Raw genomic sequence first — 27,736 nt, forward strand, 5'->3', positions numbered from 1 at the left:
TTTATGTGAATGTCTTTTCCTTCAAACCTGTACAAGGTCATGTCAGTGATGTCGGTAGGAGAATTTCTATGATATATCACTGGTGTGATTTCAAGTGCGAAGTCCATTTCCCAGCAGAATTAGACTCTCTAAAAGTCAGCGTTAATTTTGTCCGTATAGCTCAAGTTTGTACGATAGATAGATAGATAGATATATAGATAGATAGATAGATAGATAGATAGATATTATTATTATTTTTTTTAAGCCAACACACCCAACATTAACACTCCGGAGGCCTTGAGCACTGGCATCGTGTGCATTGCTGTCGCTGGTCCAGTAGATGGGGCAGTGAGCCTGGCGTCCTGGCTGACTGTCCACGAAGCAGCCAGCAGACCCGCTCTCTCACAGATGTCAAGTTAGAAAGAGAAAGCTAAAGCAGTACCGGAAAACAATACAGTTTGCTTTCAAAATAAAACCATGTTGTTGACTCTTGTACCTTTGTTCTCAAAACCAAGCCTGAACTGTCTTCTCCTGCAGCTATTACATTCCTCACAGCAGTTTATAATAGCTGCCACTGAGAGCCACCTTCAGCTGCCCCCAGGGATGTGTTGAGTGAGCCATGACGGTGATATACTGTAGGCTATGTTGGCTACATGGTTTGACTGATTTTCAAATGATATGTATTTGCCTTCAGCTATATTTAATTCACGAGTTACTATTACTCAGACACGCTGCTTTATTGTTATGTATTTTCCATTTACATTTTTAACAGGCAGTGAAGTAGCCACATAACATGCAACATGTCCAGTATTATTTGTTTTGATGGCCAATTATGCGGTGGACGGGATTTACACTCAATTTTTCAGTGTCTGGGATAGTTGCTTTGCTGTTGCAATGCATTGTTAATCAAAACTTAAATGTATAATATATAAAGGCCATCTATGTAAAAAAAAATAAAAATAAAAATAAAATATGACAAACGGTGCGTTCCGTCTGTAATACACAGGACGTGGCTGGGTATTCGTGCAGCAGCTATATTTTGAAAGTCCTCCCAGGAAGTACCGCTGCATGCTATGTGGGACTTGGCGGTTGTAGTCGCCGCTGTGTCGGCAGTCTGTAGTGACCGAAGCGCTGGATTCAAGTGTTGTAAGTCGGTCCTCTGCGGCTCTGAGACACTCAGTTCCTGCAGGTAAGAAACGCGTCCGAAATGCAGTATTTGTTGAGCGTGTGCGGGCGGTCAGAGGTGTGCGTCTCCTTCCTGTTCGGTCGTCTTCTGCAGTGACTTCGATTGAAGTGGCATCTTAATTTCTTGACTCGGCTGCCCGCTCGGTGAATAGCACCGCAAAGCTACACATCGGCACGGTAACACGTCTCCAGTCCTCTACCTGGAAGCAACAAGTAGCGAGAAATAAAGTTTGGGGAAGTCCACGATAACATATGCGACGATGTCAAATGGTTCGTGTGCAGTGTTCTCCGTATGACAGTCGTTTGGATAGTTTAGCTGCAGCAGTACTAGTGACTGTAAGTAGCTAGCTAACTAAAGGTTAGCCAACTAGCGGTGGTTAACTAGCAGTGTCGTAACCAGACACAGTTGTCAGCGAAGTTGTCGCGTCAAGAAATGGCCATAACTTGACGAATTAGTTTCCTCTGCGAATTTACGGACGCACGAACAAGAGTCTGAGAAATGTTAAAACCCACTCTTGAATTCGGCTTTCAAACAATATGTAGAATCACACCTCATCAGATGAAACGAAATAGACCCGTCAGTGCCGCTTCGAACAGCGTGACAGATGTGAATACAAGCTCATATTTCATGTCAGCAGGAGTGCTATTTTGGTTTCATGTATTCGTGAAAGGTGCAATGTAACATTTGACAGGTGTAAATGCTACCTTTACTGATAAGTCAACACAGCATTGAACTGTCAGAATTTTGACTGGAGTTTGGCGCGTCGCATCGTGAGGCTACAGGTCCGTGTGCGCAGCTGGTGAAATGGGTCAGGATGGGCACAGCCGCGGGTCTAGTTCTGCCCGAAGCATCGTTTCACTGTACCTCGGTTAGACGTAGGCTTAAACATTCCAGGCTGGGAGTATTTTTAGACCGTCTGATGGCAGGGTTTATTGTGTAGGGCTACATTTACTGCAGTTTTAGTTTGATCCTCCCCCATGTCTCTGCTTGGTTTCCAACCCCCCCCTGCCCTTGCACTGACTATTCATGGACATGTATAACTGCTGGGTTTATGGAGTAAAGAAGCACAGACTGTAACAGAGCTGTTCATGAGTGTGACACAGAAAGCCTAAGAAAGAACATGGGAGTTGTCAAGTTTTAAAAAAAAAAAATGTTTATTTTTATGTGCTTGGATAGTTGGTCAAATAGAAGGTGTGACTCTTGTCAGTGGTAAAGGATGCCACTCGCTTGTCTTTGTCATCACCGTTTTGCGCAGATAAGGATAAGGAAAAGGAATGGCACATTCATTGTTGCCTACTTCACAATTTACTCTTAAAATACGCGATGGGACAGGACAAGTAATGTTAGCTCAACATAAGTGATAAAGGGAGACCAGATGTAACAGTCAGATATTAATGATAGCTGGAAATATTAAGACTGGCTGATATGAGGAGGTCTTCTCAAGCCAAAGGCATGCTGTCATTTCCAGAATCCAGACAAATGGATTCTGTAAATCCAGACAAATGGTTTCTGTAAATCTGTCTATAATCTGCTGCACTGTTTTCTCTGAACTTGCTCTTTACTGCTTCTTTTTGCACTTCTGTATAGATGCTAACTGCATTTCGTCGTCTCTGTACTTGTACTGTGCACAATGACAATACAGTTGAATATTATCTAATCTCATCAAAAAAAAAAAAAAAAAAAAATGTTTACACTGAATGAACAAATGGTTCCTGTTTTCGTATGTTGTCTTGTCTCAAATGTTAAACACGTCCTCTCTGTTTGCTTAAATGTGAGGCAGTTCTGTCAGTACTATAAAAATGCTCTGTGGTGCCAGAGAAAACCAGTATCTTTTGGATGCATGGAAAACTTCACCTGTAAGTCAATCAGCAGTCACTCCTAGGTCAAATGACCGCAGTAGTCACTGGTGTGTGTGAGCGCTTTCTCCAATCGACAGTGGTGGAACACTTTACCTTACTAGAAACGCATATATTTGCCCCTTTTCCTGCGTGATGCTATGAAGTATGTTGACGTCAAGGACGTTAGAGTGTATTACTTTTCCATCCGTTTCCATTTAACACGGTACTTAAGCATCACTTACCTGGCCCTGAGTTTGAAAGAGATTAAAAGAGATTCAAAGAAATAACCACCATTGGCTTCCATGCTCCATGACATCAATGTGACACAGGCGGGGAAACTCATCTACTGGGAATGGAAAAGGTGTCATTAGCCCATTTTAAGTGGGTTTAAAATGACATCCCTACAAACCCCCTATGCTATAACATTTTTACATCAAAATTAGCTTGTGTATGCAGGTTTTTTAAACAAGGGTAAAGCCGGCTACAAATATTGGCAGGAGGTGAGCTTGCCTTTCCGGTTTCAGGTATCACGTTTTTTTCAGAGCTGCTAACGCAAGTTTCTAAAGAGTGAGACATGTCGCTTTTATTCATCGCTGTTGAGATTAGCACATTCCCAGTACCGATCAAACAGCTGACAGCGAGGCTCAGTCATGTAAGCCCTTAACAGCGGTCTCATACTTCAGTCTGCCTTTCAAACTCAGCGCTGACTGAACAATGGTTAAGTGCTGCTTGAACAGAGACAGATGGAAAAGCATTAATATTCATGAGCCAGCTTCCTTAACTTGAGCACATGTTACAGCAATGCGCCTCTCAGGGGGTGAAAATTAGTTGTTGTATTGTTTAGCCGCGTGTTTTGTTGCCATCACAGCTGATTGGAGCTGGAGCTGATGAATCCCCATGACTACTGCAGAGTCATTTGACGTGAGAGTGAATGCCGATTATACAAATTCACGTTGAAGACAAAAGCCAGATGTTGGCTTGTGTTATTGGGTTTTTTGTCCAGTGTGACAAGGGCATTAGAGAGCGAGGGCTGCATCTACTGATTAATTGCATACTTAATATTTTCTTCAATTATTAACCGAGGAAAAAAAGGTCAGCCACACATGTTAAGCTGCTTTTACTAGTTAAACAACCTCAAGACAATCATTTTGGTAAGTCATATAAAATTGAGAAATACAAGTAGATTCTAAAATTGTTTGCACATCATATACAATCTCATAAGCTCCTTCACTTTGTTGCATCCAGCCTGCAGGGATGGACAGTGATCTGGATGGCTGACGGAAAAGGACGCAGACCAATCGCATGATAAGATGCTGGCTCGTAACCGCTTCCTCCTCCTGGTGGTGGTGGGCGGAGCTGTTCTGGCCATTATCAGTCTGAGCCTCCAGTTCTGTAAGTACACGGTTTCTGTTTGTGCTCAGCTAATTAGCCGTGTTTGTAAGTATAGGTCAGGTTTTTACATGCTGAATAATCAGAACCATATTGCAGTTTCAGTAATATTTCGTTTGATTGTGGAACCTTGTATTCAACAGAAAAATCCCCAGTTGTCTTGTTTCCAAGTGTGTTTGTGTTCATACATGCATATCCTCTCTTTTGCTTTCCCAGTCAAGAGACCCCATTCATACCAAAACAAAGCAGAATCCCCTATAGACTTCCTATAAATATCCAGCACCAACAGTGGGCCTCGGGATACTCTGAAACCTCCACAGAGTGTGTGGCCGCACATTCACATCTGCTGTGGAATGCCTAGGTGTACACAAATGTGTCTTTTCCCCATCAAGTCATTGTTCAGCATCTCCTGTAGGTATTGTCTAGACAGTGTATCCCTGCCAGCCACAGTGAATGCAAGGAAACCACTGCTCGGTAAATGGAGAGAGTCTCTCCTGTTCTGGATGTGATTCGCAAACCTCACAGGCATGATTGGAAAAACAGTGGGTGATGGAGAAGACGAGGCGTGCAGTAAAAATGGAAATTTGTAATTTAATGTAAAATGTGCAAATTTCAGCTATTTTGAGCTGGAGTCCTAAAAAAACCCCAATGCAGGGGAAGTGTTTGTGGTGATAGTAAGTGTGTGTCTGGACAAGAAAATGGGATTCTAAATCAGGCTTTCACACACACGGTATCAGAAGGAAAATTCAGTACGACAGAGCTGGTGTTTTAGACTGCATGTTTACCAAAAGTCTCTGAGCTGTCCTTCATCAGCTCATTTGAGAGTCTTGCACCTTATTTAAACTCAACTGTGTACACCTCTGATGTTTAAAGCTTTCACTTCTTCTTCTGTCTTCTGTTGCTTTAAATGCCACGCAAGATCAGAGGTGAACAGAAAGATGGCAGAAGCGAGTGAGCTGTCACTCATACTTGTTGAGTGTTTGCACTCTGCTACCCAGAATACACACTCATCTCCTCGACCATCACCCCCTCCCTCCCTCCCTCCCTCCCCCTCCACTAGATAATACTTGTGTGATCATTTAAGAGGAGGTTGCTGGGTACGTTATTATTAATGCCTCACAATCAAACCCACTCTCAACCCCTGCCCTGTAATCTCCTTTTGTAAAACACTCTGAGGCAGAGAAAGAAGTCTATAATGAGATTTAACCATCCCTCAATTACTGTAATTGTGCAGGTATTTGCACATATGCCTGTCTTTAAGAGTTAATACTGTAATCGATAATTGATTTTGTGTTGTTGTTTTTAATTTTAAGTAAGGGCCTTCTTGTGTGAAGGTTCTCTTTTAAAACTGCCCTCACTTAATTTTTTCAGTGGTACTTTTGGAGAAAAGCTGCGGTCATCATTTATTCATCGAACATACTGTAGAGAAGGATCTGTGCCATTATCCACGAGGAGCATGGGATGAAAGCGTGTGGGATTTCTCCTCATGTTTAATAGATGTCAGCTTCTGTTTTTGCTCTATGTTTTTGTTCATTTTTTAAAATCATCTTTTTCGCTCTCTGCATTTCATTCTGCAGTTTGAGACTCCACAATATCCTCTATCTAATGCCCCACCTGCTGTTAAGAAAGCCCATTCATGTATTTATTATTGTTTGTTGAGCATTACCACAAGAGACTGAGTGATGGATGATGATCGATGGTGGAGTCAGTGCCTCGCTCTGGCTCCAGGCTGCCTCAAATTAAGACCTGGATGTCTGCAACATGGCGCCAAAAAGTGCGATTGTTTCACTGATTGACATATGGGTGCTTCCCAGAGGAAAGTGACCACAGAGCTGAGAGGCCCCTGAGAGAGGACAGCTGCAGTAGAGGGAATCAAAGTGACTGAAACACAGAGAAAGGGAACTATTTTGAGATGTAAGCAATAGTGAAGGGAAAGGTGAAGCAGAGCTTGATGGGATTTAAGTGCTTCAGGAGTGCTGGTAGACTCACAGTGAGAGGGGAGTGTCATGGGAGAATATAAAAGGAGAAACCCAAAGGTCGGTTGTCTGTGAGGAAAAAGATTTAAGCACAGCAATAAAAAAAGAGCTGGAATGAAATAAATGAGATGTGGCATGTTTGAGGGAGAAGTAGAGAGCATTTTATAGTTAAGACCACAAATATACTTCAAACAAAATGTTATTCACATAATTTTTGTAACTTTTCCAAAACAATAATCCACCAGCAAGGGTTGTTTAGTGTTTAATAGGCAGAGCTTGCAAATTCTCATTTCTACATTCTTCACATTCTTACTTTCTAGTGTGTCTGCACTCACTGCTGAATCAGACTGATTGTCCGAGCAAGGCTGTGCTATCAGAGAAGAGATAGGAATGCAGCTCATATCAGAATAAGTTTCTGAACAAAAGGCCAGTCTTCATTTTGCCTAGAGATAAGTTAATGCAAGTTTGGCAGGGTAACTCTGAACTCAGACCCATGTTTCCATGATAATAATCAGTGACACCTGCTGAACAGTGGCCATGAGGACATTGTCAGTCTGTAAACTATCCTTAGCCTAACTGACAAGTAAGCAGATATACTGAGTCCTGCGTCTCAGCTCCGACACATATTGTGTGTTCATTGTGTTGAGATTTTATGGTACTGATAATTCTCCAAATATAATGTCCGTGGGTCAAGTGTTAACATTTTCCAGAACATAAGCAATTTCTGAAGTGGAATGACTCCTGCTGACTGGTTGGATGTGGTTGCTTTGTCAGCCATGTTTTTTTTTTTAGTAACCCTTACCCTAAGAAGTATTAATTTAGCCAGAATTCACAGCAAAGTAGTTTTACTTAAATTAGTCAAGAACATCTGAAGTGACTAGATCTGGCTCAAGTTTTTTGTGAGCTACTTGAAGATACATAACCACCTTATTTCAGAGATGTTAATGTATTTAACATCTCTGAACAGAATGCAGAGATACAGTAATGTGGTATAGCGTGGAAATTAGCAACAGTGTCCCTCTCTTTACCATAATAAGCACCGGTGCTCATTGCAGGGTTGTTTCAGGGTAATATGACTGGTAGTTTTTCACGGTAAACAAACCGTCCTCTTAGGCAGTCCCCTCCTGAGTGGTTTGCTGCTGCTCTTCTTGTCCTATGCTCCTCGTAGCCGCATGTCACTGCCAGAGTGTCTCTAGATTTCCGTTACATAGATTAAATATCCTGTGTTATGTTAACATGTGCACCTTGTAGGCTAAGCAGAATGTGTCTTTGACCAACAAAACCTAAATGAAGAGAAATGTTGTAGAAATATTCTCTTATTTCATTGACTTTAAATGTTGACAGACAGGCTGCCTGTCGTTCATCAGGAATGCCTAAAGAAGTAGAATTGATAATGCTGTTGGTATTTATAAAATCATATCAAAGTTGCTGAAAGACTTATTGTCTTATTAAAATAAGCGGTAACTAGTTCCATATTCCAACAGTAATCAGCGTTGTACAGCATTTAGTCATTAACTCATGTCCTCCCCCTGCTCATGTAATAAAAGACAAAAGAAATGTTTTGGTATCCCTGCCAACTTTCTGGACAGAGACTATAAAGAGGCAGTCCTGTCTGCTCAGCGAATGTGCAGGGAGCAGGAACCTCCTGTTCTGGTACCTATACCGGCAAATGATGTAACAGGGGAAGCTTACCACTTCCAACAGGCCAAGCAATGAAAAACACTTGAAGAAAAGAAAGAGGCAGAGATATCTGCACTGAAAAAAAGAAAGCTGTAGTGCGAGTATGATGACAGAGAGGAGGGAGGGGATATCTTAACTGCAAAATGGACACAAAGTAAACTAAACAATGACAATGCCTACCCCAGCTTTAATTCCCATTCCAAGAGGTAACCATGCTAATCACTGAGCCGCTTTTCCACTTTGAAAAACATTTAGACTAAGATTGAATGTCATGTTGCAAATGGTTTACGAAGATGCTCCATATTAACATTTGGATTAGCCAGGGGGCAGTCAGGGGTCTCAACAGTACCTCCCTAGCTTTTATGTAATGCCAAGCAGTTGTGCTTGATTAAATTTACTAAGCAGGATGTCAGTCTTTGCTGATTATGTTTTGTATCCCTGCAGATTGTTCATGAAGCCACATTACTCTGCCTCCTCTAGTTGTCAGATAGTTTAGTTTTTTATTAGATCCCTGGGAGAAAGAGTGATCACTAATCACTTATTGTGATTTTTTTGGCTTGTAGGTGACAGAGTGATGTGTAAAATTTGTCATTTGTAAATTAGAAGGTTCATTATGATGGACAGCTGCAGGCTGCCATGGCCCCACACAGTACTTGGTCTATGCCAATATTTGTTGCACCTTTTCACCCTGGTCTTTGGTTACTCCAGCACAGAACACTTTGGAGCCAGGTAAATGGGCACACACCTTCTTAATTTCAGGCAAAACCACATTTCATGAATACCTGTTCACCCACTAATCAGGTTGGTGCGATAGCTGATGCAAACCTGTTTGGTGTGCATTTTTGTGGCAGAACACAAATGCATTATGCATTCAGGTAGAGGCCAAGCTGTGTCTGTGTGTGCGTAATGAAGTGTTCACCAACACACAGAGGTAGAAGACTTAACAGGGTGTACTATATTTAGCTCTAATTGTGAGTTATGGTGTGTGTGTGTGTCTGTGTGTGTAGGGTGTGTTTAGAAGTAGGGTGTACGTTCAAGAGAACTGTAACAACATTTATCAGTGTCAGACTGAGTTGGCATCATTGTTGACAGCCCTCTCAGACAGTCTCCTTTTGTGTTTGTAGGATCTAATGTAGGTGGATGGAAAGTTGGAAACACATTGATGTGGGTGCATGAATTTCCCGTGAGTGTGTTTACGTGCTACAGTGTGCTCTGTGTGCCAGCGCTGTGTCTGCACTTGGTAGAGTTCGGCAGCGAGATACAAAAGCCCCATTGTGTAGGTGACTGTGAATGCACTGGCCTCCAAAAGTTTGGTTAGTTCAGGCAGCCGTGCGTGTGTGTTGATGGGTAGCTGGGGGCGGCAGAGTCTGGGGCACAGAGCGTAGAAGGGGACAGGTTGTGGCAATGAATGAGCTCCAGTGTGTGTGGCTGAACCTCAAGCTGCAGAACCGTCGTCAAAATGGTCTCCGCTGTGGCTGCACACCTTCTCTTCTTCATCGTCAGTGGTGAGTTTATGCAGAAATCTTCATTAAAAAGAGTTTAGATTTCCTATATGGCCACCTTATTACCCAGAGTCTAGAAATAGAGAAGTTTTTCACATGGATGCTACTACTTTTTTTTAACATAAAGTTATCTTGCTGTAATGTTCTAGATGCTGTTCCCATTGCCAAACATGAGTAAACTTCAACAGTATTTGGCTGTGTGTTGGATTTGTTGCACTGTCATACAACAGAATTAGAATAAAAAACAATGCATAGCCATTTTGACAGCTGTGTCAGCTGTTCAGATGAAGTAATACTAAAATGTCTCTGAGTGGATGTGGGATATAGCTCAAAGAAGTAAAAGTCTGTCCTGTACTTGGAGGGTGCCTGACTCACACTGAACATTTTGTCTCACTCATTTTATCCTATTTGTAAAGCTTGCGGAAATTCCCCTCATAATATGTTGATGTTTAATAGAAGCATTCGTGATGCTTCATAGTGGTTGACTGTAATGTTATGCCCTGACATTTTCAGGGTTACAACTAAAAGTTATTTTTAGCATTGATTTAATCTGTTGATTTAAAAAAAAAAAAAAAATATTGGTTGATCGCATTGTACACTGAAATGTCAGTAAATGGTGACAAATGCTTGGCAAAAATGCCCAAAGCACAAGGTTGTTTTTCAAACAAACAATCCAAAACCTGAAGATATTCAAATGTATAAAATGTTAACCATAGAAAAGCAGCAAATACTCACACTAGAAATGCTGGAAGCATCAAAGTTTAGTATTATTTCTCGAAAAATTATTGCCCATTAAAGTTTAGATTACTTCTTTGATCAGACCAAAGGTCTAAAGCCCAACAACACTGAAATCATTGAATAGAGAAAAGCAGCAAAACCTCACTTTTAAGAAGCCCCAACCAGTCAAGATTTGGCATTTTTACTTGATAACTGGCTCATATGTTTATTAAAAAAATAGTCATGATTCGACATCAGCAGTAGTGTTTTGTCTGCAACACTGTAAACTTTATGAGCTCAGCTAGAGAGAATAGGAAGTGGAAACTGAGTGAATGACTGTGTGATTGCAAGAGGAATACTGTGTAACTCTTGACACACTGCATACTATGGGTACACCAGAAGTTGTGTGGATGATTTAAGCCTGAGAGTTGTTACACCACTGAAGAACCATTATCTCTTTGTGCTTTAGAATCTGGCAGGCAGAGCCTCTTTTCTTTCTCTGCAGCAGGATGTAATATTTGCACAGTTGATTTGCCAGCTTGGATTTCTTATGTGTGTGTGTGTGTGTGTGTGTTTGTCTGTGTGTGTGACATAAGCAGGATTTGGATATCAGTCTTGCCAAAAGGCCATATGGGTTCAACTTCTTTCTCTTCAGAGTTGGACCTTAGTGAATGGGCCTTCCAGTTCCCACAGCATCTGTGCTCTTATTGGATAATTCCTCCCAGGGGTCACAGGTCACTGGTGTCCGGGCAACACACTGGTAGCAGTGAGGGGTTTTGGGTTACAGAGCTGTTGACGTGGAGATGAACTACAGTTAAATTGCAGACAATCACTATTGTACTTGCAGGATTAATTAAAATACCTTCTGTGATCCATATAATTTTCATCCGGTACCATCATCAGGTCAAATACAAAATATCTGTGATTAATGCTACTTCGCAATTGCCGTTGCTGTTAGCAAACAGGAAGGCCATTTTGAACCTGTACATCACCACTGTCCCTCATGTTTGCTGTTGCGTACTTGCTTCCTCATTCTTCTCATTTTTATTCCTGGTTGAAAAGAAAGCAATGAGATCAGGGTACTACAGACCAACAATCCACTCTCTGGGCAACAAGTAGCCTTGATTTTTCAAATTTTGAGAGCCATCATTGCAGAGGGTTATGGGTGTTCATGTGCGTTTTTGGCGTCTGGCGTGAGAGGCATGCATTGGCCTTCATCTTGTTTTCTTCTGCTCTTTATCCCTTTTTCACTTTCCTCATGCCTCTCAAGTCAACCTTTGAATTTTCTTTTTCATTTTCTCCAGTGAACCTGATCCCCACCACTCCCATAGTGGAGGAGCAGCCCTTCCAGGCTGCAGATAGAGGTGTTGGGTCGGCTCTGGGGAAGAGCCGAAAGAGAGTGTTTCCAGTGCCTCACACCGAGGAGCCCGACCCCATATCTGAGGCCTACGGCTACTGCAACACTCCCAACCGTACTGAACAGGCATGGGAAGGTGAGGCCTGCATACTGACAAATAAAATCTCTCGAATCTAACTAAAGACTACAAGCATGTGGATTTAATGTGATTTTGATTTTGGTTACATCTGTCATTTGGTGTTCTTGAAAACTTGATAAAAACCCATGCGACCAGTGATGGCTGATGAATTGATGAAGTATTTAAATTATTTCCAATTATGCTGCAGCAAGTATAACAGCATCACAGTTTGAGAGCATTAAAAACAACTTTAGATCAGCTGTTAGAATCACCCAGTTTGATGGACAGTGAATAAATACTTAACATAGTAATAATGTCAGATCTAGTGTGTCAGGACTCGGGGGATGTGTTAATTGTGCGATAGTCATTTCCACTAGATTGCATCATCCATAATGCTGCAGTGCTCTCTCTCTCTACAGCACAGCACAGCAGCATGGAGCCTTGCATTGTTTCCCTCCTCCTCTGAAAAGTCAGAACCACCTCAGGCGATCATTTAAATATCCTTCATCGCCTAAGACAAGTAATACCAGCCACAGCTAATTAAATTTTACTCTGTTTTTCTCTGGCTGACAGTTTTGTCTCTAAAGAAGAAAAATCATTTCTTCTTCTAAGATTGAGATTGGTAGTTATTGAAAATCAATAACAAACAAGTATTACTATTTTAAATGAATTAATGTATTTTTTAGGTGTTGTTATTTTCCCTGTGACTTGAGGATTTTTATAGTGTCCTGGTCTCTCCTATTTTCTTAATTTACTGTTAAGCATGCGCACACACACACACACACACACACACACACCATTACTCACAACTAGAGCTGAATATAGTACACCCTGTTAAATCTTCCACCTCTGTGTGTTGGTGAACGCTTCATTACGCACACACAGACGCAGCTTGGCTCTACCTGAATGCATAAGTGAAGAGGGCTTTTGCCACAAAAATGCAAACCAAACAAATTTGGGTCAGCTATCACAACACACTGATTAGCGGGTTAACAGGTATTCATGAAATGTGGTTTTGCCTGAAATTAAGAAGGTGTGTGCCCATTTACCTGGCTCCAAAGTGTTCTGTGCTGGAGTAACCAAAGACCAGGGTGAAAAGGTGCAACAAATATTGACATAGACCAAGTGCTGTGTGGGGCCATGGCAGCCTGCAGCTGTCCATCATAAATGAACCTTCTAATTTACAAATGACAGATTTTACACATCACTCTGTCACCTGTAGGCCAAAAAAATCCCAATAAGTGAAGAGGGTAAAGCATTCAGTATATTTGGCAAGTCATTTTTATTGCAATTTAGGGCTGCTGCAAACTAGCTGCATACAAATCGCTGACATACTGTCACTAAAATGTTTGCAACTTGTTAGCAACATTTCACTCTCTGCCCATTTAACAGATACAGAGAAACATTAGCAATTATAAGAAATCATGTTTTTTTCTACCTGTTGAATCTTAAGTGAAATATTCACTTCCTTTGACAGTAAAGTTGCAACTACAAGCAAAGCTTTGCTGAACAATCTAACTACCTTTCGTTATCAATTATCTAAATAAGAATGCAAATGGTTATTACATGTAATGTTAAAGCTATCACTGATGCCATTATAGCAGTTCTAAAGTCTGCTTGTTACATTGGATTATTGTGGATCCTAATGGCAGTCTCCTTTGACAGGTCACAGTCCTGCTGACTACAAGCTGCTGTCTGCCCAGGTGATGATTCGCCATGGCGACCGCTACCCACTTTACTCCATCCCCAAGACCAAACGGCCCGCCATTGACTGTACCTTGTCCACCAGCAGGTACACAGGCTTTCTACAGAAAATATAGTAGATATATAAACTGTAGCATTTTCTCGTCATAATCAAATTTCGGCCATAGCTGAAAACGACATTTTGTTTATCACGTTAGTGTCCCCTCATATTTGTAGTTTCCTTCAACTTTTCTGAAGAAGAGGAGGATGTTGAAAGGATTTTGCCAATCGGGAACTAGGTTAATGTCAAAATGGTATCATGCTGGAGAGCATGAACACATGCGTAATGAAGAAAACTTCTCCACTTAAAGGGACACCATGTAGTTTTGGAGAAGAAATCCGAACTCAGAATTTTAAATATTTACATTATTAAGAGTTTTTGTAAAACAAACTCAGAAATATAACTGACTAAACAAGCTGTTCTCAGAGGAAAATAAGGTACCCAGAACACTGTTTGAAGCCAGTAAGGTGGCAGGGTCCACTACATTTAAAAAAGAAAATAGTAAAACGGTTTGAAATTATATTATCCTTAAGGTTGGCTTGTTTATTCAGTCATGAAATATAGAGATTGTGTTTATTTATTTTGTTTTGGCATAATAAAAATCAGTCAATAAAGATATTTCTCTTCTGATTAGTTTTTTTTTTCTCACAACTACATAGTGTACCTTTTAAGCAACACAAATGTTGCACTTTGAAAAACAAAAACATAAATGAAAGAAAAAGCAATAATAGAGAGCATCTCCTAAGAAGTAAATGCAGGATAATTCAGCAATACATTCTGTTAACACCTATGTGGCATAAAGAAACTTATTGTAAAACAACTGCTAAACTGTAGAAACGGCAAAATAGGGTGTTGGATGGACACGCAAGACATGGAATGGAAGATGAAGGTGAAGGCAAAAAAAATATATTATGATATTATGTTCAGTTGCTTTATATTGCAACATGTTCATGCTGTGTTTCCTTCTCCTGCTTCAATTATTCAAGTATTAATACTATTAAAACAACAAACAGAAAAAAATGAAAAGCTTCATCAATGCATTCTTACACTTTTCATTGGCTTCTAGACTCTGAAGATAAAGGCTTCACGGTCACAGTTTCAGTTAATACAGGTGAGACTAAAGGGCACAAAATGCCACCAGGATTTTAGCTGGCCTCCCAGGCAGCACCCCAGCTACCTCTGCCAAATGCCTAACAAGAGGACCTGCTGGAAAATGAGAGAGACCAATTACTGCAACAACTTCTCATGTCCTCTAACAAAAAATGCTGGCTTAATAGCAAAATGAGCCCAGTCTTTTTAATTAGGAAGTAGTTGTGAAATCCTTTTTTTCGGTGGTATTTTTGAGGCTTACAGAGACCTCTGTATAAATGGATTTATTTACCATTTGAAATATCAGAATCTGTTTTTCACATTTAATTCAAGCATACTGAAAAAGATACACTTTTACAATTCCCATGGTTTCTCAGTGTTACTGGATGTGTCAGCGGTAGCGGGTGGATTTCATTTCCTACATCTGTTCTGCTGCGCTTTGGTGCAAATGGATACACACACATAAAGACAAACACAGTTACATTTGTGTGCGTGGTCTGTTGAGGCTGGGTTGTTGACAGTCTTATCTCGCTTGATTTGAGCAAACATGCTCACTGAACAGCTGCAGTTAGACACAACAATTGTCACTGCAGAAACTCCCTACTCTAATATGGAATGGAAAACACACACACACACACACACAAACACAAATGAATATTGTTAGCTTCTTGAATTCATTTAGCTCATCTGTATATCTTCCTTCTTGTCTTTGTTAGCACTCTGGCTGTGCTCACACTTCTACTTTTTCGAGATGGTTAGATGAGTCCTCCTGACATGAATTTATAAAAAGTCAGCATGTGTCTGTTCTGTAATCAGCCTCAATTTATGCAAAATCTTCATGTAGATACACACATGCTATGAGCAGAATGTGCCATTTTGTATCCAAACACAAATTTTGGTCCGATGGTACTGATGTGTGCATACAAATCCTCAGGGATGACTTATTCAGACCGTATGGCCAATAATTTCCCTGTGACCAATCCCTCAGTTTTGGCTGTGTACCTGAGTTCAGATTTAGCCAATGACTTAATTTCGCACAAAGCTTTCACTTCGGCCACATCGGCTTTGCACATCTGGACGGAGCGTCCAAGCTGTAATCTTTTGAGCTGGCACGGTGTAGACACAGTTGCATTTCAGATTGGCAGGATGCAGTTAGACTGCTATGTACATCTAATATTAGATATTTTCAATACCCTTGATCTGGGAAACAGGGCTGAAAGTAGGACATCCAGCACACAAGCCTCTTATGATGGAGGTTGTGTTCCATTCAGTAATTAACAGGAAGTGAAGTGACTCTTGCCTTCATCTACTTAAAAAGCATTGATGTGCCTATGAGCAAGCACCTGCTTCCTTTGCCTCGAGAACTGTTCTGTGGCCAATACTTGTATCCTCTGGCTACAGTGCTGAGCTCCTCTTTGAGTATATCAAAGTACGTTAGTGAACTGAAGCTTGGTTTGGCATCATGAATATGATTGTATTGTAGGCCAAATCTAGCACAAAAGGACACAATGACATTTAATGTTTACAAGAGTGCAAGACCTAATCCTAGCTCCATTACTGTGGAGATAGGACTAGATTGCTTTTTCATTATTTTATTTTTACAGCATGACTCAAGGAATGGCAATATCAGTCTTGGTGGATTGCTAAGATAGTATAATCAATCAATCAATCAATCAAAGCTTTATTGTCATTTTGTTGTACCAACAAAGCAGCACAACAAAAATGAGATTACGTTTCTCCAGGATCAATAACAGAAGACAATAAATAACACACAATATATGAATATAATCATGTAAAACTAAAGCTATGACTAAGGGCGTGTGAAGTGCATCAGTGCACATGCTCCAGCTCAGCAGTTCATCAATCTAACAGCTTGTGGAAGGAAAGGGAAGCTGTTGATAAGTCTGTTAGTCCGGCCTTTATGACTCCGGAACCGTTTTCCTGATGGGAGCAGTTCAAAGAATGTGTGGAGCGGGTGGGAGGCGTCCCTGATGATGTTCAGTGCCCTGCTCCTGCAGTGGCTTTGGAAGAGTTCACGGACAGAGGGGAGGGAAACTCGGATGACCCTCTCAGCTCCTCTCACTATTCTCTGCAGGTCTTTTTTGTCCGACATACTGCAGCTGGAGTACCATGTCGAGATACAACACGTCAGAACACTCTCCACCACACCACTGTAGAAAGTCCTGAGGATGCTGGTGGGGAGAGAGGCTTGTTTCAGCTTCCTCGGGAAATACAGTCTCTGCTGGGCTCGTTTCGTGGTCCCTGAGGTGTTTTTATTCCAGGTTAGGTCCTGCACGAACTGCACTCCAAAGAACTTGATGTTCTCCACTCTCTCCACTGTGTGGCCACTGATCCTGAGAGGAGCGTGCTCAGGCTGTGACCTCCAGAAGTCTATGATCATCTCCTTTGTTTTGTCCGCATTGAGCACCAGATTATTTTCTCTGCACCTACCCTCTAGGTGTTTAACTTCTTCCCTGTACATTGATTCCTCTTTTCTAATGAATGAGTCCCACCGCTGTGGTGTCATCTGTGAACTTGATGATCTGGTTCCGATCGTGTCTGGATGCACAGTCATGTGTTAGCAGTGTAAAAACGAAGGACTTAGTACACAGCCTTGAGGAGATCCTGTGCTCAGCATGATGCAGTTGGAAGTGTTATTTCCGACACGGAGACTGAGGTCTCTCCGTCAGAAAGTCCTGGATCCAGAGGCATGTGGCGGTGTTCAGGCCGAGTAGGAGGAGTTTCTTCCATAGTTTCTGGGGGATGATGGTATTGAATGCTGAGCTGAAATCAATGTACAGGATTCTGGCGTAGGTGTCTTTCTGATCCAGATGAGTGAGGACTGAGTGCAAAGTGGTGGATATTGCATCCTCTGTGGAGCGGTTGGGATGATAAGCAAACTGATATGGGTCATGTGATGCAGGGAGGCTGGCTGTGATGTGTGGTTTGACAAGCCGCTCAAAACACTTCATCACAATTGGTGTCAGTGAGACGGGGCGGTAGTCGTTCAGACGGGATACAACTGATTTCTTTGCTACTGGTATTATAGTGGATGTTTTGAAGCATCTGGGGACGATGGCCTGACAGAGGGAGATGTTGAAGATGTCAGTCAGGACATCTGCTAGCTCACCAGCACAGGTTCTGAGCACACGTCCCAGGATGTTATCTGGGCCTCCCGGCATTTTACGATGAGGAACTCCGCTAGCTGAGAGCAGTGTTTAGAGACTAACGTGACATTTACACACCAGTCTTTGTTGATATAGATGCATAGGCCCCCTCCTCTACTTTTACCGGAGGTAGCTGCATCTCTGTCCGCTCGGAAAGCCGTCATCCCCTCCAGCTGAATGGCCGCGTCTGGGATATTGTCCTGGAGCCATGTTTCCATGAAAGCAAACACACAGCAGTCTTTCCACTCTCGGTGGGTTTCTTTCAGTAGACGTAGCTCATCCAGCTTGTTGTCAAGTGAGTGGACGTTGGAGAGTAGGGGCGATGGTACTGCTGGTCTGGAGGGGTTAGCCTTTAGCCTAGCATGGATCCCGGCTCTCTTTCCTCTCTTTTGTTTACGTTCGCACCGCTTCCGCTTTCTCCTCCTGCGGTTGGCTGGCTCTGATAAGATCCCGTGCTGGCGTAAAGTGTCCAAATCTCAACCATTCGTCAAAGTTTTTTCATCCTGCGTTACCCTGATTCTTATTAAGGTCTCTCTGCTGTAAGTTTTGAATACTAAAAGTCTGTGATAGGTAGGACATCCCAAACTTTCCCTGTCATTGATCACTGGGATGCCGCTGCATCCATGCGCGCCACCATAATGATGAGAGTTATGAGAACTGACCAACAATATGATGGCGGAGGATTTGTTGTCATATTGAAAAGCAACAGCGGTGAAACCCAGTATTCACCTGTTAATGTTCATTTGGAAAAATGTGTTGGTTACCTCACTCGTACAACATTTACACCAAAATTAGCATGTATGTGGAGGAGTTTTAAACGCTGGTAAACCTGCTTAATAATCAGCAATTAACTCTTTTCACGTAGCCAGGAGGCGAGTTTGCCTTTTTTTCATGTGTGTCCTGTTACTCACTGTGAAAGCAGCAAATCATATACCTCATTAGAGTACATCCAGAAGACATGAGACCTGTTTAGTATCGGTCAATTCTGTTCAGAATTAAACAAATAGTTTTTAGTTTTTTACACTTTTTGTGCTTAAGCCCAACAGAGCCGCTAACATGGCTATGGACTAATAATATGAAAGACTGTGTGTGTTTGGGCCGTGGACAAAACATCATCTTGGGCTTTTGGAAACACAATCCGCGTTTTTTCAACATTTTATAGACCAGGCAACTAAGAGATGAGTCCAGAAAATAATCAACATTTTATTGGACAATGAAAATAATCATTATTTGCAGACCCACCATTAAAAGCTATCACATTTCTGTGCCCTCATAATAATTGTAGATTGCTCTGTGTTGTATTTAGACAAGGGTTTAATTACAGGGATCTGAACTAGCATATGCTCAGGGCTGAATCCTCAGGCTGAGTGCTCAGTTGCGTGTGTGTGTGTGTTTGGTTTGTCTGCAGTATGTGTGTGTGTGTGTGTGTGTGCTGGCACCAGCCTGCCGACCCACTGTCTCCGTCTGCGGTTAACTGAGCTCTCTCCAGCAGGGAACATCCCCTCTCTCCTTCCTCTTCGTCTTTCACCACTACAGTCTTTGTCAGGGTTTCTTCTTTCTGCACCAATCATCCTTTTTACTTTATACTCTGTCAGGCACTCACCCCAGTTTAGATCACACTATTTCATTTCCTTTACTGTCTATTCCTCCTACCCCTGTTTTCCTCATCTCTCCATCCCTTCCTCCCTCATCACTAATCTGTCCTATCCAGTGATAATAATCCCTTTTTAATGTAATTGGGCTCTGTAATCTTTGGTTAGCAACAATCAGTCTAATAGACGGCCTGGCTGCCTCTTTGTCCACACTCTTGTCCCCCATGTCCTGACATCAAGTCTCCCAGTGTAGCCAATTAAATCTAGATTGTCCCATACTCCCGTCAGCAAACTGATCCGCTGATGACAGAGCATAGAGGAGCACTGATGGCGCAATATCGCACTCATTTCACCATTCATGTGCCTTGTGGTGCATATGTTACTGTGTAAGTGAATATTGAATGCAGATAGAGGCAGGTGCTGGTGCAACGTGACAACAAAAGAAAACGGTTCCCTTAAAAATAGAAAATGTGGGCTAGTGCTTTCATCTGAAATCACAGTGGTTCTTTGAAGCTTTTATTTTGACAGAAAAGGTCATTTTTACCTTTGTAGCACCATCCTTTGTGGCTGTAGATGCCGGATTAACTTTACAGCACTCGGTCAGTCATTGCAATCAAAAGTGTGGTTTAAGAGTAATGACAGAAGGTCGTTTTTTTAATGTCACGATCCTGAACCAGTCCTTGATCACTATGGAAACTGTGTGTGTGTCTGTGTGTCTGTGTGTGATTGTGTTTGTGTGCACTCTTTAATCTGAGCGAGCTGAGCTGCAGCTCCCACAGATTTGTTATATTCAACTGTAATCTTCAATCATCTCTAATCTATTAGATCACTAGCTGCTCCTCTTGCTGCCCTCATCCCTGTGTCTGTCGATGTGTGTGTGTGTTTGTGCTTGCATATCTGTATATGTATGAGTGTGTGTCCCAAGGCAACAAATTCTTTCATCTTTTTATATCGCCATCTCCAGTATACCCTCCCACACATATTGAACAGTGCTGTAGTCCAGCAGTGTTGAGTAAGAGAGACACCTGGTGGCGGATGTTGGTAGGAAGTGACCTGGTCATGCTGTTACACACTGAACATGTAAATCCTCTACATTAATGATTAGGTTCTCTGTATACTGATAATACAGTAATGCCATTAGCCCCCTGTTATGGGAACATTGAGTTTAGCGTCATTAGTTAAATGTGAATAAATCAAACTCTATTAACACAATTGTGCCTGTTGTGGAACTTTCGCTCACTTGAACATCCAGGAGAGATGAAGAAGACTCAGGGACACCGATGGCTTACATTGAGACAGTTTATAAAACAAGATCTTGAAGGAGCAAAGTAACAGCATGTCTGTCTGCACGGAGTGTTGCCATAATATTCCTAACGAGTCTTCCCAAATACTCAAATTATATCTACAGCTTCAGGAAGCAGCGCTTCAGGAAGCAGCGCTTCCATACATGGTTATCTGTTTAACAACATAGGAAGGGGGCTGAAGGGGGCAAAGTCTCTCCCCTGTAGTCAGAGGACCAAAAAGTAAAATAGGTCAGAGACACTTGGTCTGTAGACATGGATAGATCGAAGGCCTTCTTATGAGGTTTACGCAAACGGTTAGCTTAGCCTTGGCTTGGTTCGTCAGACCAGTGTCTCAACCTTTTCGCATCTGATTCGGTTTCTTTTCTCATCAACCACATGAGCAGCAGCAAAAAAAATAACGCTCACTGTCGGCACCAGTGCAAGCGGTTGACCGGAATTGACCGTGCTTGCAAATTGGGCCAGAGTTTGAAACTTCTCCATCGGGCTCCCAGTCCTGGGAATCAGGGACTCTACACAGGCAAAGCTGCATGAGGTCATGAGCGTGACAACCGTGTGCTATATTTATGGGACTATTTATCGGCTATAATTTCATCATCCAGGTAATAAGTAATTATTTAAATTTCCCATGATCGGGTCGATAATTTATCAGTCCAGTATATATTGTGCATCCCTACAGGGAGCTCCCTACTGAAATTGCATGGAATTGTGTTACTTCAGCATCTGTGCCTTCTCTCTCTGTTGAGGTTGATTGTTTTGCGTATACCATGACTGCTTACCAATTATTCAAAATAAAACTCTCGTTCAAGTGGAAACGTTGTGTTGGCACTGCCGACTCTTTGTCAGCCTCTTTTATTGTTTTCCCAACAAAATGTCATAATAGCACAACTGAACATCTTCCGCGCTATGATTTTAGAATCCTGATATTTACCATAGTTTATCATTCTTTACCACCCTCAGGAAGCCTTCCCACCCCTTGCTAAACGCCTTCATCAGTCATATGGACCTGGGAGGGCGTGGCCATTGGGAGTCACCACTGAGCTCTATTCCCCGTCTGCCCAACCACAGTGCCTGCGAGATGGGAGAACTCACGCAGACAGGTAAGCGAGGCAGCTCCACCCAGCACAACCAGACCGTTTTCTTCTCTTCTAATGAAAGCTAAACTTTCATAGACACTTATTACATGTTCCTTTATACCTGTCAACACTCCACTTCAAAACTTCATCTTGTTTCCACTCTTTTACAGGTGTGGTTCAACACCTGCGCAACGGGCAGCTCCTCCATCAAGCCTACAAGCGTCACAATCTCCTCCCTTCTAACTGGTTGCCCCGCCATGTGTGGGTTGAGACCACAGGTAAGAGCCGCACTCTCCAGAGCGGATTGGCATTCCTCTACGGCTTCTCACCGGACTTTGATTGGACGAAACTGACTGTGCGGCACCAGTGGAGCACCTTGTTCTGCGGCTCGGCATGTGACTGCCCCGCCAGGAACAGATACCTGGAGGAAGAGCAGAGGAGGCAGTATCGGCTCAGAGTGAGCGATACCGAACTTGAGAGGACTTACGTGGATATGGCACGGACTTTGGGATTGCTCACCCGCCAACTCCGAGCTGCAAACCCCATAGACTCCTTGTTGTGCCGTTTGTGCCATGGCATCTCTTTCCCATGTGTTCCCATGGGAGAAGGTGGTACCAAGGCATGTCTGACAATGGCACAGTTTGCTGTTATTCGTCGACAGCAGCTAGATGATGAGGTTGATCGGAGAAGAGTGGGGCTGTACCATAAATATGCCATCCTGGCCATGTACCCCTACCTCAACCGAACTGCCACCAAGATGGAGCGCGTGGCCAGGGATAATGAAGCTGGCCGACAGCCGCGTGCAGGAGGCGAGGAGGTCTTCACCCTGTCTTCAGCACACGATGTTACCATGATCCCGTTACTGAGTGCCCTGGGACTGGAGGAAGCACGTTTTCCACGGTTTGCAGCAAGAGTAGTGTTTGAACTGTGGAAGAGTCCAAAGGTAATACAAGGGCAGCCGAAGAAGAGAGCCAGCAAAGGTGAGAAGTCGAAAGTGAAGGACGGGGAACTGTTCATCAGGGTGCTGTACAACGGTGAGGATGTGACATTTCACACCACCTTCTGTCGCTCCCACGACCGCCGTGCCAGTCAGCCACTCTGCCCTCTGAAGAACTTCCTGTCTTTTGTCAGGAGAGACATGTTCAGCCTTGTCAATGCTACTTCCTACCAGGAGGCCTGCTTCAGGCGCCCTGGTTGACAGACGGACAGATGGAGAGGAGGGTGACTGAGTACGGATGCAGAGCTGGCAGATGGTTGTACTTCCCTTGACTTAAAGTTGTTTTCCACTTTTGAAGATGGTGCACTTTTTATGCTTCTCATAGTGTCTTAAAATTCCACATATTTTTTAGTGTTTCTTTGACATTTCTGAGCACAAAGGGAGTTCAGAACACACACTACTGTACTTTACACATTAGTCAGAGGTCTCAAGTTTCTAACCTTTCTACAGAGTTTGAAGTTCCTTTTTGAATATTGTACGTTTTCTATAGCAAATCTGAAGGAGATATTTCAAGGGAAGTTGTATGGCACTTAGCCACTTTATTCCTACATTCCATAATACCATGGAATTGTGAAATTCCAGTATTCCCGAATGTTTCCAAGAAAAGGGAATATTGAAGCTGGAAAACTTATGCTGGATTAAACATTCCTGGAACATATTTTGTGTAGTAAATCTTTTCAATGAAAATTACACTTTGGGCTAGTTTGGCCCACATTACTCTGTATGATTCATTAGTCACTAAACATTCCTATGGGTTTTAATGTTTAGTCATTTCAGTGGGCTGTCTGTTTAATAGTATTTCTATCCTGATGATTTGTTTTAGTGAAATTGTCTCTGGTACTTTGAAAGTGATAAATGATAGGTGTTCTTTTTTATTTCTTACATTAATTTACAACTACAGTACATCTGTATTTATATTCATTGGTAATAAAAACCAATCACATTCCACTTATAATTTGTGTTTGTTGTTTGTTGGTAACTGAATTAAATAAAGGTTCTGTATGAGCAGACGTGTTTATATCATTTTTGACTAGTTTGTTGAGAAGTGGATTCCTGGTGATATTTTGGTTTAAAGCATATAACCATGTGAAAACTTGTGGTCAAAAGTTTACATTCACTTGTAAAGAACATCCATTTCATGGCGGTCTTGAGTTCTGAAAAAAAACAAAACAAAAAAAACATTCATGAAGTTTAGTTCTTTAATTTATTAAGGGTCTTCTGAAAAAGTGACCATATCAGCTGGGTAATAAATATACATACAGGAAACTGAACAATCAATTTTGGTGTTGTAAAAAGTTGCGTCAACCAAATTTGTTTTGTGGCATGGCCTTTTCTTCTCAGTGCCCTGCTGAAAAAAATAGCATAGACCAGCACCATGGTGGTCTATGCTGTTTTTTTCAGCAGGGTGATTATGATTGACAACAGCTGGTGACCTCTCTTGGCTGATACACTCATTAGACTTAGCAACAACTACTACAAGAAAGTCTAAGGAGCTCAGCATTGATCTGAAAAAGCGTCTTTATTTGTAAGTATGAAGTGCCTTTGTGTCACTCTAATGATCAGGAAGGGACCCAAACTATCACCTGTTGCTTGAGAGAATATTGGTTGGGGTGGTCAAGAATCATCCAAAAGCAGGTCCGTGATGAATTAGAAGTGACTCGAACACAGTCCATGTTCAATGTTCACAGTCCATCATGATTTACTGTACATCGTCATGGGCTCTGCAGGAATGAAGCCCTCGCTCCGGATGCAGCATCTTGAAAGCAAAAGGCTTTGGGATGAAAGCTCTACGGTCAAATGATACGAAACTTGGATTTGGCCAATGACCAGACTTACTGTATGTTTACAGAAGAAACGGTGAGGCCTTAAACCCCCAACAACACCATAACTGCTTTAGATCATGGTGGTGGTGGTATTATTACCCTATGGGGCTGTTTTGCTGGTGCCTTAGGGTAAGTAAATGGAATTATGAGGGAGGGATTGCCTCTAAATTCTTTAGAAAAATCCTTATCAGTCAGAAGGTAAGTGGTTGTTTGGTGTTCCATAGAGACGATGCATCATTTATAAAAAATTGGCCAAATCAGGTTAGAATTAAGGCTTGTGGAACAGCCATCACGAAGTCCGGACTTGAGGCCAACTGAGAACACAATGACCCACTGAAGTGAAAAATGACCAAAGAGCATTTGGTGAAGTTTTAGAATGATGATGTCACATGTTCAGAAGACCCAAATTAAAATCATTCAGCTAAATCTTCATGAGTGTTTTGTGTGACAAAGATTGTGCCCAATCATTACATCACAGTAAAATGAGAGTTGTTGTAGAAATCATTGGAACTCATGATGTACATGTTGTGTGTGTGCAAACTTTTCACCACAACTCTTTATGCATATAAATGATGTATGAATGACTGATTACATAAGTGAAAAGATCAATTTTATGTTGACTTCTCTTATATGAATCTCCCACTAGATGGCGTATTAGCTCCACAAACCATTCATAGGCAGTCTTGAGCCATCTGCTGCTATCAGTTACCCACTTTGTCAACAGTGCTGCAGGAACACAGCACATAGTCAATATATTTATATGAATGTAAAAACCTTGAGTGCCTTCGCCCCCACCACTAGATAAGTCATGTGTCATCATCATTAGGGACAATGTACAACGCTGACAAGATATCAGTTGTGCAGCTCATATCCAACAGTGCCTCAGTTTGGTCGCTCTGCTTTTTTCTTCTTCTTTCAGAATCAGTATTGACTGGAAAAATGCAATAACAGGAGCGAGGTGGGTAAATTACATCTGCTGTATAGGGACATTGTGTTTGTCCTGGCAGCAGAAAGCTATTTCCGAGTGAATAAATAGGTACACAATTGATGCTGTAGTGTAGATAGTTTACAGATGTCATCTGCTGGGACAAGGCTTTTCATTTGGTTCCACCGTGAGGGCAGGATTTGTAGGAAGTTTGGATTCGTATGAATTTACGGAGCTTTAATGGAGTTTTTCTTAGACGGCTACAGTGGATTTATTTAATTGTACTGTTCGACGGGAGTGACACTGAAAAGGTATGAAACTATTTGAACTCCCGGGACCGGCCGAATCAAAACTCACATTACCTTCTGTTGCTGAGTCACACCCTGCCTTTCGGCTCACATCTCAATCCCGAAGTTGAGGCAAAAATGCACAAGTCGATGCAAATTTATTCGCAAACTTTCCCCGGCCACATCCAAAACCCTCTTCGGGGCCATTTCCCATGCTATGCCATGACGTCAGGGTTGTTAATGATAGGAGCTAACCTTCCTCGGCCGACCTGATTCCTCCCTCTCTTGTCCTTCCCTCTGCCACCGACGCCTTTCCCTCCAGGCCCTGACACCCTTCCACCACCCACGCCTCTGATGTCATCCCGCCAGACCGAGGTGGAGCAGCAATTTTCTCCCGCCGCAACTCGCTCAATCTTTGATGTTGTTACGCTGCCTCTGGCTTTGGCATATATACCGGTGTCTCTCAGTGTGTGTGTGTGTGTGTGTGTATGAAGAGAAGGGTAAAGACGGATCAAGGTGAATGTGTGTGTATGTGTGTGTGCAGGCTTTGGCTTGGCTCAATGTGTGCGTCAGTGTGTTTGGCCCCAGAACAATGTCCGCTTGACCCGGCCGTGGCTAAAAAACAAAACAAAAAACCCTGCATACAGATTTCCAAACGCACACGGCGACACTGCATGCGTACGTGTGTGTTCCAGTGTGTTGTTTTGGGGGAGATGATGGGAAGACAGATGAGTGACAGCTCAGACAGTAGGAGAGAAGCATTGCGGTCAACGCTGAGAAGATGCGAAGACGGAGGAGAGGGAGAGGTTGTGGTTACGGTTTCGACGGTAACCTCACTGAATCGGCCCCTGACTCTCTCCCTCTCCAAAAACCACAGTTATAGCCGCAGGTCGGAGGAATTAAAGAGAGAGATTAGTTTTCATGTTGTGAAGAGGTTTCGGAGGAGGAACAACAGCTACCAGACTCAGAGCGAAGGGAGCCAAGTGTTGACCAGAGGGAGCAGCTCGGGTTCAGGCTAATGCCACCGCTAAAAATGACTCCAGCTTCCCACGGTGGGTTCTCCTAGCTCCATTCCACTATAATTCATAGGAAATGAGCCAGTTAGAAGATGTGTGAGAATGACACATTAAAAGCTTCGGTCTCACAGATATTATCTTCCCATACACGTTGCACACAGTTCAACACCACATTCAGCAGCAGCAATACTGGGATCCCTTGGCACTTGGGATCCTGATGCCACCTGCATGAATACTTTTTAAAGCAAGATTTTGACATGTTGGGAAAAGTCCATATACATTTCATATCTGTACAGTAAATGTGCAGCTACATGTTATGGTTAAATAAGCTGAGCATTAAGAGCCAAAACAGCTCGTCTGGTTTAGTCCAATAGTAAAAAAAATCCACCCGCCAGCACCCCTTAATCTGGCCTAAATGTTAGATTTTGTTCCGAGTCACTGCCGCGTCAACCAGTTAGCGCAGACACGCTCCAGCTCCGGTTAATACCAAAACTTTGTCACTTTTACACTTTGGTTTTTGGACGGATTAAGCAAACAAAATGTAATGCGTAATTGGTGAACTCTGAATGTGGGCGTCGAGGCTTCTATTAATCTAGGCTAATTTGTTTTCTTGTTACTGGTCTAAAGCTGTAGCTTCATATTTGTTGAGGAGATATGAAATAGGGTGCTATTGATCTTCTTATCTAACTCTTAAAAAAAACCCAATACAATACAAAACAATATTTTACCAAGTTTAAAAGTCAAAGCAAGAAGAAAATTGTATTTTTTAACACATGAGGTGCCATTTTAGGGAGATGAAATCACAAATGAATCAAGTGTACAAAAAACACACTTTTGACACACCTTTTTTACAGATTTAACAAAGTGATTGTGGCATATTGATTAGTTAGCTTTAGAGGTTGAGCCAGGCTAATCCCATGTACAGCTTTTAAGCAAAGCTAACTTTTGCTAATGTAGCTGTAGATACAAACTCGAGT

The 27,736-nt window shown here is 42.2% G+C and overlaps 1 protein-coding gene across 2 annotated transcripts; it reads left to right on the top strand.

The window, feature by feature from the left end:
- Positions 1–1,038: 1,038 nt before the first annotated feature.
- Positions 1,039–23,718, top strand: pxylp1 (2-phosphoxylose phosphatase 1). Of its 2 annotated transcripts, XM_030403802.1 has the most exons (6): positions 1,039–1,168; positions 4,249–4,395; positions 11,572–11,760; positions 13,408–13,534; positions 21,596–21,735; positions 21,882–23,718. In XM_030403802.1, exons 2-6 carry the CDS (start codon positions 4,314–4,316, stop codon positions 22,907–22,909), a joined length of 1,566 nt encoding a protein of 521 aa, XP_030259662.1. In that variant the 5' UTR covers positions 1,039–1,168; positions 4,249–4,313; the 3' UTR covers positions 22,910–23,718. The 2 variants fall into 2 exon arrangements, with proteins under 2 accessions (XP_030259662.1, XP_030259670.1); XM_030403810.1 differs by lacking the exons at positions 1,039–1,168; positions 4,249–4,395 and adding an exon at positions 9,418–9,553.
- The last annotated feature ends 4,018 nt before the right edge of the window (positions 23,719–27,736 follow it).

The sequence above is a fragment of the Sparus aurata genome, chromosome 2, assembly GCF_900880675.1.
Source record: "Sparus aurata chromosome 2, fSpaAur1.1, whole genome shotgun sequence".
NCBI lineage: Eukaryota > Metazoa > Chordata > Actinopteri > Spariformes > Sparidae > Sparus > Sparus aurata.